The sequence below is a fragment of the Doryrhamphus excisus genome, linkage group LG5, assembly GCF_037039965.1.
Source record: "Doryrhamphus excisus strain RoL-2023G ecotype Guam linkage group LG5, RoL_Dexc_Guam_v1.1, whole genome shotgun sequence".
NCBI classification, from domain to species: Eukaryota; Metazoa; Chordata; class Actinopteri; order Syngnathiformes; family Syngnathidae; genus Doryrhamphus; species Doryrhamphus excisus.
Genome location: NC_136361.1, coordinates 4,665,181 through 4,683,004, shown reverse-complemented (window position 1 = coordinate 4,683,004; position 17,824 = coordinate 4,665,181). Strand labels below are relative to the sequence as shown.

General features: G+C 36.5%; 1 protein-coding gene across 4 annotated transcripts in view; it reads left to right on the top strand.

Annotated features, from left to right (window-relative positions):
* Window positions 1-475: 475 nt before the first annotated feature.
* The window catches only part of tpk1 (thiamin pyrophosphokinase 1), a 72,743-nt gene continuing 55,394 nt past the window's right edge, over window positions 476-17,824 (top strand). For 2 of the 4 annotated variants that reach the window (XM_078790609.1, XM_058060119.2), the window contains exons 1-3: window positions 476-576; window positions 1,737-1,820; window positions 6,999-7,073. In XM_078790609.1, the coding sequence (XP_078646735.1) occupies window positions 1,778-1,820; window positions 6,999-7,073 (118 nt within the window). In that variant the 5' untranslated portion in view covers window positions 476-576; window positions 1,737-1,777. Of the gene's footprint in view, window positions 577-1,736; window positions 1,821-6,595; window positions 6,716-6,998; window positions 7,074-17,824 lie in introns of those variants that run through there. The other 2 variants (XM_058060120.2, XM_078790608.1) reach the window with 2 other exon arrangements.

The following is a 17,824-nucleotide window of genomic DNA, read 5'->3' as shown; positions in this document are numbered from 1 at the left end:
TTCTCCCTATGTGCGGCGTGTCAGGAAGCCTGGACAAGTTTTGATTGATGAGGGGGAGTTTGTTTTAACGAGCCTCCAATGTGGATTCACCTTGAGAGTGATTTGGTTCCATACCTGACACGCCTTCTCGCTGTCTCGACATATCGGAGGCATATCGCCGCAGCGTATGTGTGTGCTCCTGCTGCCTGTTTTTATTTCTTTGCATAATTTTGTTCAGTCGGGGGGACTGTCAGGGCTACGGGAACTTAGTGTGTGACTACATCTAGTGTCTGGATCTTGTATGCGGCCTCCTCATATTAAATTCCAATCATAATTTCATGGTTTTATTGGTTTTATTGGCTTTATTTCAAGTGAAAATACATGTAGATTCGGGATCAATTGAATTAAATACATTATTTAATAATCAGATTCCTACACTTCACATTTAAACACTGAATCACTGTTTTTAGCGCACTTCCATTGTTGGCCTCTAGATGTCCCCATAGCACAACGTCGTCACTTCCCGTCTCTGCTGAACCTTCTTTGCTGCTCGTCGTTGACTGTTTACATCCTCAATGACGGAAGTAGAGGTATTCTGTAAGTTTTTTACATATTTTCACATTAATACCATTCATACGCGGGTGTTTTATGTTTAAAGCGATATAGCCTACATAGCTATGGTTGAAATTTGCTTAAAAATGCTGTTGTTATCCTGAAACAACTAAGGTGGCGGCTCGCTGTCTGTGTCTTCATTCATAGACGCCGCCTCTGCAGTGCTGGGCAAAGTCCACGTTTCGGGTTTATTTAAAAAAAAATCGGTTTGTTTAAACTGTTGAACAGAACGATGCTTATTCCTTGTGCATAATTCTTGTATGCGCACAAAATATAAGCATATTCATTGTTATTGTTAAAATAACTTCATATCCAATGCATCTCTGTATTTCCTATTGGCACGTGCCCATATTCACCAATCAAAGGGGTTGTAACTAGAAGGTTGATCTCCATTCTATTTTATGGGCGTTTAGAAACAGCACAGAGATAAGTCACTGATATGATTATTCATTTATTATCATTCAATAATTAACATGCTGCTTTGGCATGTCTAAGAGCGGTGAAAAAAGACTCATTGAGAGGTATTATTGGGAACATATGCTCTGCTCTGCTATTTTACAGGAGAGAATGTGAGTATATTTGGGGTTCATGTGAGTATTTTATGGTTTAATGCAAAGAAATGCTGTGAATATAATCTTTTTAAATATATTACAGACTTTTGACATTGTTTTATTATTTATTATATTTTTGTTTGATTACTATGACTTGGATGTGCTTGTTGAACATTTTTTAATGCACCTTAGCAGGTTTTTGTAGTTCAATACCAAACAGGAATTTTGAAATTGACATATAAAGTACTGTTGATACAATAATTAAATGAAACGGTATTAAAAAGAGAACATTGTCTTACTTTTAGACCTGAGGTTGGCCTACCATCTTAAGATGGTATGTAGCAGTACATGGACTCCATGACCTCTCTAGCATGCAATAATTATCATTAATAATGGTCACATTGAGCTGTTCATGATGCTAATTTTCTTTGCCTCACTGCTGCTTGGGAGACATAATCAAGTGCAAAAAGTTAATAAGCAGCATGTTCATAAATAACCACAACATGTTGTAAGGCGGAACAAAGGACCACTTGTAATTGTTGATATAAAAAAAAATGCAAGTAATAAAAAAATAATAATAACTCCTCTCCTCAGTTCCCGGTGAGTCGCTTAATTGAAGCCAGGCTCCTGCGGCCATGAATGAAGAGTTGTCCCCTTTGGATTGCCTACTGCCATCAGGTAACAGACCTCCATCGTCTCAGTGCAAACACATGCACGCCATTAATCAACACACATTGTCTTAGTGCGCTGGAATCACAACAAACCCTCGACACAAGCTTGTGTGTGTGTGTGATGTGAGCAACTGATCAAAACACTTATTTATTCATGTCGCTGTCACACTTGTCTTCCTCCCAGTCGGGCTGACACGCGTTGTCCCGAGGGAATTGCAACTCCAAAAACAAATCAGTGGTATTTTTGTGACAACAGCAAGGCACTTGCATTTGTTGTTGTGCATATAATGAATCTGTACTATTGTTGTCGTGTTAAGATGGCGTCACGTTCCAGTGTCATGCCACTCAGATGAAAAGTCATCTTAAAAATTAGCTATAATGTCTATGATTTTTCAGAAAAGAAAATGTTAAATAAGAATTTAATTGCTATTTTTCAGTCATTTTTTTTAGCATTATTTTAAATACATTATCAATATCATCATCCAGAAAATGACTCTTGGACTTTCTTCTGAGTACTGTAATCGTTAATCTAGTTAGTATCGTCAAGCAAATTAATAGAAATTAATAATTCTTTGCCTTGTTAAATGAGAAAAAAAACATTCTGGAACCTTCAGTGTTAATTGTTTTTTGAGAAGTAAATTTCCTTATTTATAAATCAAATAGTGTACAACCTTGAACATGCAGTTTTTAACCTTATTAAAGCTCTCTAGACATGAAATAACACCCCTATAGTCATCTTCACACTTGTACTACGCAATATAGTAGATATAATCAGAGAAAGTAAGACATAAATAAGACTTATAAATGTGTACCCAAGGGTGAACTAACTGTTGGGTCTGACAGGAAGTGATGTCGAGGGTTCAGAGTTGAGTTTCAGCTTAGCAACAGTAAATGTTTTGATTATGGATTTTTATTCAGTTTTATTGTGCCTGTTGTGAGATAATTCAAATCCTGCAATAAAAGCCTGTTGTTCCGGCGATCGAGACTGGTGCTTGTGTGTCGCACCAAATATCTCAAATATCTTACTTTTTATTTTTTCTACACAAAATAAGATGAAAAATAAATCAACAAATCAAGAATAAAGAAAATCAATCAATCAGTAATAAATAAATAAATATAATAATAATAATAAAACGGCAAATAATAAAAAGTTATTAATTATTTTAATAAGTTACAAATTATTTTTTTCAGATTAAAATGAACAAAGCATTATTAGAGCCCTGTAGACATGACAAAACACGACTATAGTCACATTTATACTCTTTTTATTTACAACATATTGCGCAACCGCAGGGTCTTGAGACACATGCTAACTCGCAAACTAGAGAGCTAGCGACCTTTAAACGGTAGCCTTCAAGTTATTTCCTTTCAACTTAAATAGCCAAAAACTTACCACTTCCACACGGATAGGGAGGATAACTATTAACAGTTATTTAACCTTTAACATGAACATTAATCAAACGTAATATTTTTTTCTGGGTACATGATAGCATACAGCATCCATATCAAACTTGCCGCACGAACATTAAACTTTCATATCAAGGCGGGGGCCTCAAGCTAGTCCTGTGGGCCACATTTGGCCCGTGGGCCGCGTGTTTGAGACCACTGGTATACTGCAGTCACAGCTGTTCTGAGGGTAGTGTAATGGAAACGGCCTCTCCGACCAACGCCGGTGTGGGCATCCCTGCCGGCAAAGTGGGCGAAGTGCCTTGCCCAGGGACATACTGTCACAACAGTGACAAGGTGGATGGAGCGAGGGATTCAACCACCAATATACCGCTTTTCCGGATGACCTGCTCTACCTCCTGAGCCACTACCTCCCTCGATTATGTTCTTTGACCGTTTCACCTGTACTGTCCAAGAAATATTCCTGCTACATTATGAATGCAAGAAGAAGCTGGAGGGGGGAACAAAAAAAAGCCAACACTGAGGAAGAGAGATGAATATCAATTTTGCAGAGTGCATTTTACAGTAGCTGAAAAAGTTTATAAGGAAGGAAACTGTCCTCTGGGTTTAGGACTTTATGGCTGCGTCAGCCTGTTGTTTAACTGTACTGGAAGGTCATTCGAAAAAAAAAAAAGAGGAGTTTGACCCTTTCGAGAAAAGGGAGTTGAAGCTGAGAACAGAAATGACAAACAGAAGGAGGTGAAAAGGAGAAAGAAGGAGGAGACGATTTTGTCAGTCTTGTCTCTTAATTGGCAAGAGGTCTGCTGAAAACAAAAAAAAAAAACACAAACTCAACCAGCCGTGACTTTTCCGATAACCTCTCATGCACACACACACACATACACACACACACATACACACACACACATGGATGAGCTCATCCTTTTCTTGCACTCTCCTCACAAAGAAATGTCACCTTGGGATTCTTTTGAAAAGTGCTCGACAGCATAAATACCACACATGCACCAACTCATATATTCCAGGAATATATTCCATTTATGACTAAATTTCCGGATTTCAAATTCCGACACTGCACACCAGGGATTTTAAAATGCATCCAGGGGCTGCTTTTATACTCTCCGATAAGCATTTCCTCGGAGAGATTAAGCTAAGAAAGCAACAGCAGTGTATTCTAAACATAATTAGAGCAGGAATGTCTCAATATAGAGAACCATTGGGGAAAAAAAATGAAAGTTTAAGGCATTTTAAATACATCTTTATCTTTATCAGGCGTGATACCGAGCAAGAAACTTATCATGGTTTCTTGTTGACGTCGGAGGAGGCTTGATTTAACTATTTTCTGCTATCCACTGAGGGGTTATTTGCATATGAAGTGAATAAACACTTACTCGTAGACAGATCCTACTGAACAGGCTGAGCGTGTCTAATATTTGAGTACAATATTTGTTTAAGCTGCAGAACTGATGGGAGCGATCAATAATGGATTAATCAACTATTATGTCTATCCCTGGCCTTAACATCCTTGAAAGTATTTCCTTTATACCAGGGGTCTCAAACACGCGGCCTGCGGGCCAAATGTGGCCCGCAGGACACTAGTTTGAGGCCCCCCGCCTTGATATGAAAGTTTAATATGTTTAGTTTGATATGGATGCTGTATGCTATCATGTATACAAAAAAATGATTACGTTAGATTAATGTTCATGTTAAAGGTTAAATAACTGTTAATAGTTATCCTCCCTATCCGTGTGGAAGTGGTAAGTTTTTGGCTATTTAAGTTTAAAGGAAATAACTTGAAGGCTACCGTTTAAAGGTCGCTAGCTCTCTAGTTTGCGAGTTAGCATGTGTCTCAAGACCCTGCGGTTGCGCAATATGTTGACTATAGTCATGTTTTGTCATGTCTACAGGGCTCTAATAATGCTTTGTTCATTTTAATCTGAAAAATAATAATTTGTCTACCCACCAACTATATGTGGTTTCTTAAGTTTTTATTATTTGCCGTTTTATTATTATTATTATTATATTTATTTATTTATTACTGATTGATTGATTTTCTTTATTCTTGATTTGTTGATTTATTTTTCATCTTATTTTGTGTAGAAAAATAAAAAGTAAGATATTTGAGATATTTGAGGTGCGACACACAAGCACCAGTCTTGATCGCCAGAACAACAGGCTTTTATTGCAGGATTTGAATGATCTCACAACAGGCACAATAAAGCTGAATAAAAATCCCTAATCAAAACATTTACTGTTGCTAAGCTGAAACTCAACTCTGAACCCTCGACATCACTTCCTGTCAGACCCAACAGTTAGTTCACCCTTGGGTACACATTTATAAGTCTTATTTATGTCCTGCGTGGCTTACTTTCTCTGATTATAGCTACAATATTTCGTAGTACAAGTGTGAAGATGACTATAGGGGTGTTATTTCATGTCTAGAGAGCTTTAATAAGTTTAAAAACTGCATGTCCAAGGTTGTACATTATTTGATTTATAAATAAGGAAATTTACTTCTCAAAAAACAATTAACACTGAAGGTTCCAGAATGTTTTTTTTTTTCACATTTAACAAGGCAAAGAATTATTAATTTCTATTAATAATCATGATTGACCGTAGCTGCTGCATAAAAGATTTGCTTGACGATACTAACTGGATTAACCATTATGGTACTCAAAAGAAAGTAATTTTCTGGATGATGATATTGATAACGTATTTAAAATAATGCTAAAAAAATGACTGAAATTAAATTTAAATTAAATTCTTATTTAACATTTTCTTTTCTAAAAAATCATAGACATTATAGCAAATTTTTAATGTGAGTTTTTGGCTCTTTAAGTTACAGATGGACCATGTTGCTGTCTAATTTAAAGAACAGTACTGCTCATATTGTACTTGAGCAGCCACACCCTCACCTTGTGTTGCATAAATAAAAATCCTGCTTCTATGTTTATCATCACCCTTTTTCCTTTTATATGACACATATGATAACTGGTCAAAACTAAGATTTTCTTGTTTTGTTTTGTTAAAGCCGTAAATTGAGAAGTGAATCTTTTTCAAGCTCGCACTTTCATTACAAAAAGCAACACAGTTAAAAATGCATGAGAAATGATTCATAAAGGCAGAGAGGCCGATAAATGGAATAGTGTCGAGGTGAGGGGGGGTTGGGAGAGAGGTGCTGCTGTAATCTTTGGCCCATTAAGGCTATTCGAGCAGCTCTAGTTTGTACTTTGTCAAAGGATGCATTGTTTCCCATTACTTCTTTGCTCCCCTGCAGATAGAAAAATGGCAATTGCAAAGTAGCAGTCAGGGGTTCTGCATTTGCAGCGGAGCAAAAAGGAAGGAGGAATGGAAAAAAATAAATAAAACAAAGTCAAGGCAAGATGGATGGGAGGTTGAGAGAAGAGGCGAAATAGATTTGTGAAACGATTCATCCCAGGACAGGGACTTTGACAATGAAGCATGGAGGTTCTTACAAAGGAAGGAGGGGAACGACAGGTTGACATGTTTTTTTTTTGTGTGTTGTTTGTGCTGCTTTTAAAGGGCCGTGTTGTCATGTAGTCGCAGATGGCGTGTTACCAAGGTCGTAGCATTCCAAATACTCGCCGCTGAGGTTATTTACATTATTGTGCAACCCCTGGAAAGTTTAGACACACATATTACGATACTCGTTGGTATCTATTTTGAAGGTTTTTAACCGATGAAATTTTTTCTCTATGTTCATAAAACTCTGTTTGGCCACATTTATATGTATGATATTTTTTTGCATTTGATCCAACAGGCAAACAGAGGATTGGTCTCATTATCCTAAACCAGCCTGTGGATAGGGACTACCTTCACGCGCTGTGGAGTAAAGGTAATGTTCTAACCCTAAAACCTACATTTATAAAATATCATTATTTCCTATAAGCACAACATCATAAACAAGCATATAGTTCCGATTGATATAGACTAGAATTGATGCAAAGGTCTCATGTTTCAAGATGGCGCCGCCCGAATGCAAGCTCATGACGGCAGCTCTGTATCTTCTGTTTACTTTATTTATTACTTTTTGACGATGTTCATATTGTTACGTTTTTAGCTAGCCGCTTGCTCCATTGTTTACACTCGGGAGCGGCTGTTAGCTTTGAGCACCCCTTGGCTACGCCGAGATCCCTGCAGAGATACAGAGGAGGAGAGGCTACATAGTGAACAGAAAATGACAGTATAAAGGTTGCTGTATAAATGGTAATGGTAATGCTTTAATTAAATTTGAACACGCATCAGATTACAAGTGAATGCATCCCATAATCAGTTCACAGTTCCACATGTCCAAAAGGAGTAGGAAGAAGCAAAGCTTATTAAATCCTACCCCTCCATCTGGTACTTTTACAATCAGTAACTGTTACATTTGTTCACTTCCTGCTTTGCGAATATATTTCAAGTTTTATTTTTTATTATTTTTCATTATTTTAGTTTTATTTTATTTTACTTTATTTTATTTTACTTTATTTTTATTTTTATTTTTATTTTTATTTTTATTTTTATTTTTATTTTTATTTTTATTTTTATTTTTATTTTTATTTTTATTTTTATTTTTATTTTTATTTTTTTTATTTTTTAAGTTTTATTTTTTTTATTTTTATTAAAAAAAAAATTTTTATTAATTTATTTTTGTCACGTACCGAAGTACGAGGTGATATGACCATACAATGACATAATGGGTACCATAGTAAGTGTCAATATAGTGATTGTATTGCTTGTATTGTTTCTTGAATTGTAGTTATTATGTTATTATTATATTAAATTTTTCTATATTTATTTCAAAAGTGAATATACCATTACACTAATAATATCCATGGTCAGCAACACTACTCACTAACTTGATTTGCCTTACTTGAATCCTCTCCACATTCATTAGCCCCGACGTTGTGCTCCCCTGTTGCTTTTGCTCCAAAATACGACGGCGCCTTTGTAGCCTCCGTTGCACCAAATGTGCTACCTTGTCACTGAACATGACCCCTCTCCTGCTCTCTGAACACATTCCCCCGGTGAGTCGCCTTTTAATTATATATTCATCATAAATAACCTTCCCTTTCTGCAACTTTAATACTCCTGTGTCTCCTCAATTGCAACAACAACCAAAAAAAAAAAAAATTACCATATTCAAAACAAAGCTAATTTGATACAACAGAAAGTTCCCCTGCGCTGCCACGGGCTGAATATGCAGCATGAGTCTCTTGCCCTGAGACATAGATCTACTGTGACTTTGTTGAAAAAAATAAATGACTTGTTAATCTGCAAAACTAACTCGCTGCAAGCGTTAGCATTTTATGTCAAAGAAAGTGATATGAACTCAACTCTAGAACACAAGTATGAGACGGCCTTGTTGCTGTATTGACGGAAATGCAGTAATTGATCAATTGCTCAATTATTGAGCTTAAGGACCTCAGACAATGCACAACGATGAGCGAATTCAAGAAACAATACAAGCAGTTGATGTTTGCAAAATACAAGGATGAAGAGTCTTGAACAAAAGAGAGTCTTGAACAAAATTTTTATTTTTATTTTTATTTTTATTTTTATTTTTATTTTTATTTTTATTTTTATTTTTATTTAATTTTTATTTTTATTTTTATTTTTATTTTTATTTTTATTTTTACAAATTAAAATTTTACAAAAAAAAAATATTTTTAAAAATACATGAAAATGGAATGTTTGAGACTATAATATGTCTTATGTATGTGTTGTTTTCACTCCTTATGTATACGATATTGGTTAAAATGTGTAAAAGTGACTATAGGGGTGTTATTTCATGTCTAAAGGGCTCTAAATTATGCTAAAAAAAACGTATTTAGAACTACAACAAACATGCTGCTGCAACTTATTCATTGAATTGAATCGATTAATTAATTGATGATTAAAGATTACCCGATTAAAAGTACATGGAAAATGAATGTTTGAGGCTATAGTATGTCTTATGTATGTGTTGTTTTCACTTCTTATGTATATATTGGTTAAAATGTGTAAAAGTGACTATAGGGGTGTTATTTCATGTCTAAAGGGCTCTAAATTATGCTAAAAAAACATATTTAGAACTACAACCAAACATGTTGCTGCAACTTATTCATTGAATTTAATCGATTAATTAATTTATGATTAAAGATTACCCGATTAATCAATTTGGTACTATTTGGTTTTATTGAGTTGAAAATATAAATAATTTCCTGTTGTTTCCTTAGATTACTCGATTAATCGAAACAGATTAATCAACTAAAAAAAATCATTATTTGCAACACTAACTATAGCATGGTCCTGCAATTAAAACATACTTTTAAATAACGTTCGAAACCCCCATGAGGCACCTGAGCTTTTTCCATCGTTTGTTAGTCCCACATTTGTACACAAGCCGCTCTTTGTGTTAACATGAAACATTTCAATAACACGGGAGACTGCAGTTTTCTTATCTGGTTTGTGCACAACAAGTCGTCTGATATTTTTGGGTGGGGAGAATATATCAAGGATGAAGGGGATTTAAATTTTTAACAAAGACATAGCGGACAAAAACACACAAGAATGTGGTGCATTTGCAGGCTTGTTTGTATAGGACTGCATAATAGCAAACATCAGGTTTTTTTTGTTGACGTTTTTATTTCCTGCTCCAGACTCTTACTCTCTTACTTGTTTGGCACGGTAGGTTGTGCCTTTTGTTGTTATTTTGCTATTTTGACTTGATTTCACCAGCTACTGTGTATCCAGAGACTTGACAATCACTTATTATAGTGCTTAGATTGTCCATTGTTTACCAAGATGGGGATTCATTAGTCTCATAATATTGCATAATTATATTTTACTCGGGCTGCACGGAACTTAAGACGTGGTTTTAAACAGAGTGGGGAAAAAGGACAAAATAAGAAGCCAAAAAATGTACCACTTCCACACAGAACGGGAGGGGAACTTGTTTTCACTCTATGCAGTGTTAAGGTAAATTGTCCTCAATGTAACATTGGGGACCGGAATATTCCATGTGACTCTTTACTTAGGGGGGTGACCCCAGCAACTACCGTAAACGGAACAACGTTCCTCCTCACCAAAATTCTAAGTCACTGCTAATGTGGATGTCATACAACTTCCAAAAATCTGAACTTTCCCTTTAATGTTATTACATCATATTGATGAGACAATAACCACCCCAGGAAGTACTGTAATGAACAGGAAGTTTTAAAAAGTACATGAAAAAGGAATGTTTGATGCTATAATATGTCTTATGTATGTGTTGTTTCCACTTATTATGTATACTATATTAGGTAAAACGTGTAAAAGTGACTATAGGGGTGTTATTTCATGCCTAAAGGGCTCTAAATAATGGTAAAAAAAACGTATTTAGAAGGTCATAAACAGGATTTTGGGCTGCACGATGGTCGAGTGTTTAGCACGCAGACCTCACAGCTAGGAGACCTGGGTTCAAGTCCACCCTCAGACATAATGTTCATTACATCATATTGATGAGACAATAACCACCCCAGGAAGTACTGCACAAAACAGGAAGTTTTAAAAAAAGAATGTTTGAGGGTATAATATGTCTTATGTATGTGTTGTTTTCACTTATTATGTATACTATATTGGGTAAAATGTGTAAAAGTGACTATAGGGGTGTTATTTCATGTCTAAAGGGCTCTAAATTATGCTAAAAAAAACGTATTTAGAAGGTCATAAACAGGATTTTGGGCTGCACGGCGGACGAGTGGTTAGCACGCAGACCTCACAGCTAGGAGAACCGAGTTCAATCCCACCCTCGGCCATCTCTGTGTAGAGTTTGCATGTTCTCCCCGGGTTTTCTCCGGGTACTCCGGTTTCCTCCCACATTCCAAAAACATGCTAGGTTAATTAGCGACTCCAAATTGTCCATAGGTATGAATGAGTGTGAATGGTTGTTTGTCTATATGTGCCCTGTGATTGGCTGGCCACCAGTCCAGGGTGTACCCCGCCTCTCGCCCGAAGACAGCTGGGATAGGCTCCAGCAACCCCTCAACCCTCATGATGATAAGCGATAGAAAATGAATGAATGTATACTATATTGGGTAAAACGTGTAAAAGTGACTATAGGGCTGTTATTTCATGTCTAAAGTGCTCTAAATTATGAAAAAAAAACACATTTAGAAGGTCATAAACAGAATTTTGGCCTGCACGGTGGCCACATGGTTAGTGTGCGGACCTCACAGCTAGGTGACCCGAGTTCAATCCCTCCCTCGGCCATCTCTGTGTGGAGTTTGCATGTTCTACTCGTGCATACGTGGGTTTTTTTTCCGGGTACTCCGGTTTCCTCCCACATTCCAAAAACATGCTAGGTTAATTAGCGGCTCCAAATTGTCCATAGGTATGAATGTGAGTGTGAATGGTTGTTTGTCTATATGTGCCCTGTGATTGGTTGGCGACCAGTCCAGGGTGTACTCTTGCCCGAAGACAGCTGGGATAGGCTCCAGCAGGTTAAAAGCGGTAGAAAATGAATGAAGGAATGAATGAATGAAGTCTAAAGGTGACTATAGGGGTGTTATTTCATGTCTAAAGGGCTCTAAATTATACTAAAAAAACCTTGTGAGGATAAGCAGTACAAAATGAATGAATGAATAAACAGGATTTCTATGTTCTAACTACGAAAACATTTGAATTATTAACAAGGAATCCGGCTTCACTTGTTACAGTCAAAACCAATTAATTATGATGGTTAACTAACTGATGAATAGATTAATCCATATCCACTGCAAAACAGGCTGGTCAGGTTACTTATTCAAAACAGTTTTGCAATGGAATGAAGTCCGAAGGGAAGACATCTTTGTTCTTCTAAGCTGCCCTACTTTTTAACGATATTTCTTTTCCACGCCACTCGAGCCTTGATTGCAAAGTTGATGCTTGACTGGTTAATGCGCGATGCTCACCGACCTCAGCAGGCTGCTTCACATCAACAAAATGATGAAATGAGGCACTTGGGGGTAAACACATGCACAATTTTGATCTAATACAGAGCGCCACCCTCTCTTGATTGCCTCACCGCGTTGTGTCTGAGTGTAGAATCCGTGAGTAAGTCGGCGCGAGTGAAAGCGATTGAAGGAGAAAGTGGGTGACTGATAGACTAGATGTGTGGGGTTGAGAGGGGGTGCGTGGGTGAGATAAGCAGCTTGTTCCCACTTCACAACATCACACCCGGCACCTGTTTGAGGTCCCCTTTGATCGGTATTCCGCTCTCAACACTTTGGCTCCCTGCTGCTTATACTTCTCCCAGAGGTGACGAGAGGCTGAGGTATTCGGTGTGTGTGTTGGGTCGGTAAGGGTGGAGACCTGGCTTTGGTGCCTCAAGGTGACCCACAACCTGGCGAGTGACACACACACACACACACACACACACCCTGGCATCTGCTTAGCCCATAAACATTATTAAAAATACATGCCGTATCAAGTTCAGGGGGGGTTCAAGCAGCGAGAGAGCTATGATCCGCTATCCCGGTACCACGGTTGTGTCATCAGAATCTTCTTCTTCGGATCCCATGGGCAAGCATGAGCCAGCAGCAAAAACTGATAAAGAAAGCTTCTCCTTCGGCGTTGCTTGTGGCACTTCACAAACCCACCCAAACATTCCCTCAAACTATTTGAAAAAAAGGTCTTATCTAAGCGGGAGGAAATGCCAAAACCTGTCACATCCCAGCATCAAGCCGCATCACATATTTGATAAGTCTCATCTATCTCACAGCAGTCCCGGGAATCTCGCAGCGGGTTTGGTTTGATGATTTTATGCAACGCCTGTTCCTGTATGACAGGCAGATTTCTTTTTTTTATAGCATCAGTGGTCCTGGTCCAGCCCAATCAGCTATATGAGGAAAATATTCATTCATTTTCTACTGCTTATCCTCACAAGGGTCGCAGGGGGTGCTGGAGCCTATCCCAGCTGTCTTCGAGCGAGAGGCGGGGTACACCCTGGTAACCACTCGACCGCTGTGCAGCCCGAAATCCTGTTTATGACCTTCTAAATACCTTTTTGTAGCATAATTTAGAGCCCTTTAGACATGAAATAACACCCCTATAGTCACTTTTACACGTTTTACCCAATATAGTATACATTCATTCATTCATTAATTTTCTACCGCTTATCCTCACGAGAGTCACGGGGGTGCTGGAGCCTATCCCAGCTGTCTTTGTGCGAGAGGCGGGGTACACCCTGGACTGGTGGCCAGCCAATCACAGGGCACATATAGACAAACAACCATTCACACTCACATTCATACCTATGGACAATTTGGAGTCAACAATGAACTTAGCATGTTTTTGGAATGTGGGAGGAAACCGGAGTACCCGGAAAAAACCCGGGGAGAACATGCAAACCCCACACAGAGATGGCCGAGGGTGGGTTTGAACTCGGGTCTCCTAGCTGTGAGGTCCACGCGCTAACCACTCGATCACTGAGCAGCCTGAAATCCTGTTTATGACCTTCTAAATACGTTTTTTTAGCATAATTTAGAGCCCTTTAGGCATGAAATAACACCCCTATAGTCACTTTTACACGTTTTACCCAATATAGTATACATTCATTCATTCATTTTCTACCGCTTATCCTCACGAGAGTCGAGGGGTGCTGGAGCCTATCCCAGCTGTCTTTGTGCGAGAGGCGGGGTACACCCTGGACTGGTCGCCAGCCAATCACAGGGCACATATAGACAAACAACCATTCACACTCACATTCATACCTATGGACAATTTGGAGTCGCTAGAATTAACTTAGCATGTTTTTGGAATGTGGGAGGAAACCGGAGTACCCGGAGAAAACCCGGGGAGAACATGCAAACTCCACACACAGATGGCCGAGGGTTGAATCGAATTTTGGTTGCCTAGCTGTGTGGCCTGTGCGCTAACCACTCGACCGCCATGCAGCCCAAAATCCTGTTCATGACCTTCTAAGTATGTTTTTTTTGCATAATGTAGAGCCCTTTAGACATGAAATAACACCCCTATAGTTACTTTTACACGTTTTATCCAATATAGTATACATTAATTTTCTACCGCTTATCCTCACGAGAGTCACGGGGGTGCTGGAGCCTATCCCAGCTGTCTTCGGGCGAGAGGCGGGGTACACCCTTGACTGGTGGCCAGCCAATCACAGGGCACATATAGACAAACAACCATTCACACTCACATTCATACCTATGGACAATTTGGAGTCACCGATTAACCTAGCATGTTTTTGGAATGTGGGAGGAAACCGGAGTACCCGGAGAAAACCTGTGAAGAACAAGTTCTCCTCCCGTTCTGTGTGGAAGTGGTACATTTTATATTGTCCTTCTTCCCAAGTCCGTTTAAAACCCTGTCTTAAGTTTACAAAAAATAAAATAGAGGCTAACTAGTTTGCTCAGTAACATGCAAATGATCCCATAAGAGTTGGGCATTATTGTATAAACAAAGAATAACAGGAGTGTAAAGATGACTATAGGGGTGTTATATTTTTTCTTACTGTATTTTACATGTGTTCTGTGCACAGTGTAAGTGACTTGTGTAATTTATGTAAGTGCGGAACCGTAAAGTTGGAAATGTAGGGCCCCTTTAACCCTTAGATGCATAAGTGGGTCAAAAATGACCCGGTCAGGTTGTTTTCTTGAAATATCTTCGTAATGAAAAATTTTCATCATTTCATATTCAAGGTAGTCCTGAAAAAAACAAGTTTTTGATATCATACCATTCACATTTTAAACTTAACTTTTATACATTTTAAGACATTTTTGGTTTTGTGTTACTACCCCAACCTTCCATAAGTGGGTCAAAAATGACCCGGTCAGGTTGTTTTCTTGAAATATCTTCATAATGAAAATTTTTCATCATTTCATATTCCAGGTATTCCTAAAAAAACATGTTTTTAATATCATGCCGTTCACATTTTTAACTTTTATAAATTTTAAGAAATTTTAGTTTTTGTGTTACAACCCCAACCTTCCATAAGTGGGTCAAAAATGACCTGGTCAGGTTGTTTTCTTGAAATATCTTCAAAATTAAAAATTGTTATTATTTTATATTCCAGGTATTCCTAAAGAACATGTTCTTAATATCATGCCATTCACATTTTTAACTTTTATAAATTTTAAGAAATTTTTGTGTTACTACCCCAACCTTCCATAAGTGGGTCAAAAATGACCCGGTCAGGTTGTTTTCTTGAAATATCTTCAAAATTAAAAATTGTTATTATTTTATATTCCAGGTATTCCTAAAGAACATGTTCTTAATATCATGCCATTCACATTTTTAACTTTTATAAATTTTAAGAAATTTTTGTGTTACTACCCCAACCTTCCATAAGTGGGTCAAAAATGACCCGGTCAGGTTGTTTTCTTGAAATATCTTCATAATGAACATTTTTCATCATTTCATATTCCAGGTATTCCTAAAAAAACATGTTTTTAATATCATGCCATTCACATTTTTAACTTTTATAAATTTTAAGAAATTTTTGTTTTTGTGTTACTACCCCAACCTTCCATAAGTGGGTCAAAAATGACCCGGTCAGGTTGTTTTCTTGAAATATCTTCAAAATTAAAAATTGTTATTATTTCATATTCCAGGTATTCCTAAAAAACATGTTTTTAATATCATGCCATTCACATTTTTAACTTTTATAAATTTTAAGAAATTTTTGTGTTACTACCCCAACCTTCCATAAGTGGGTCAAAAATGACCCGGTCAGGTTGTTTTCTTGAAATATCTTCATAATGAAAATTTTTCATCATTTCATATTCCAGGTATTCCTAAAAAAACATGTTTTTAATATCATGCCATTCACATTTTTAACTTTTATAAATTTTAAGAAATTGTAGTTTTTGTGTTACTACCCCAACCTTCCATAAGTGGGTCAAAAATGACCCGGTCAGGTTGTTTTCTTGAAATATCTTCATAATGAAAATTTTTCATCATTTCATATTACAGGTATTCCTAAAAAAACATGTTTTTAATATCATGCCGTTCACATTTTTAACTTTTATAAATTTTAAGAAATTTTAGTTTTTGTGTTACTACCCAAACCTTCCATAAGTGGGTCAAAAATGACCCGGTCAGGTTGTTTTCTTGAAATATCTTCAAAATTAAAAATTGTTATTATTTTATATTCCAGGTATTCCTAAAGAACATGTTCTTAATATCATGCCATTCACATTTTTAACTTTTATAAATTTTAAGAAATTTTTGTGTTACTACCCCAACCTTCCATAAGTGGGTCAAAAATGACCCGGTCAGGTTGTTTTCTTGAAATATCTTCAAAATTAAAAATTGTTATTATTTTATATTCCAGGTATTCCTAAAGAACATGTTCTTAATATCATGCCATTCACATTTTTAACTTTTATAAATTTTAAGAAATTTTTGTGTTACTACCCCAACCTTCCATAAGTGGGTCAAAAATGACCCGGTCAGGTTGTTTTCTTGAAATATCTTCATAATGAACATTTTTCATCATTTCATATTCCAGGTATTCCTAAAAAAACATGTTTTTAATATCATGCCATTCACATTTTTAACTTTTATAAATTTTAAGAAATTTTTGTTTTTGTGTTACTACCCCAACCTTCCATAAGTGGGTCAAAAATGACCCGGTCAGGTTGTTTTCTTGAAATATCTTCAAAATTAAAAATTGTTATTATTTCATATTCCAGGTATTCCTAAAAAACATGTTTTTAATATCATGCCATTCACATTTTTAACTTTTATAAATTTTAAGAAATTTTTGTGTTACTACCCCAACCTTCCATAAGTGGGTCAAAAATGACCCGGTCAGGTTGTTTTCTTGAAATATCTTCATAATGAAAATTTTTCATCATTTCATATTCCAGGTATTCCTAAAAAAACATGTTTTTAATATCATGCCATTCACATTTTTAACTTTTATAAATTTTAAGAAATTGTAGTTTTTGTGTTACTACCCCAACCTTCCATAAGTGGGTCAAAAATGACCCGGTCAGGTTGTTTTCTTGAAATATCTTCATAATGAAAATTTTTCATCATTTCATATTACAGGTATTCCTAAAAAAACATGTTTTTAATATCATGCCGTTCACATTTTTAACTTTTATAAATTTTAAGAAATTTTAGTTTTTGTGTTACTACCCAAACCTTCCATAAGTGGGTCAAAAATGACCCGGTCAGATTGTTTTCTTGAAATATCTTCAAAATTAAAAATTGTTATTATTTTATATTCCAGGTATTCCTAAAGAACATGTTCTTAATATCATGCCATTCACATTTTTAACTTTTATAAATTTTAAGAAATTTTTGTGTTACTACCCCAACCTTCCATAAGTGGGTCAAAAATGACCCGGTCAGGTTGTTTTCTTGAAATATCTTCATAATGAAAATTTTTCATCATTTCATATTACAGGTATTCCTAAAAAAACATGTTTTTAATATCATGCCATTCACATTTTTAACTTTTATAAATTTTAAGAAATTGTAGTTTTTGTGTTACGACCCCAACCTTCCATAAGTGGGTCAAAAATGACCCACATGCATTTTCTATGGAATCCAAAAGGAACCTTTGTTTCTTATCAACTTTGGCTGAAAAAAAAAAGTGCACTACTTGGGATGCTACTGATGCAGTCCAAACCG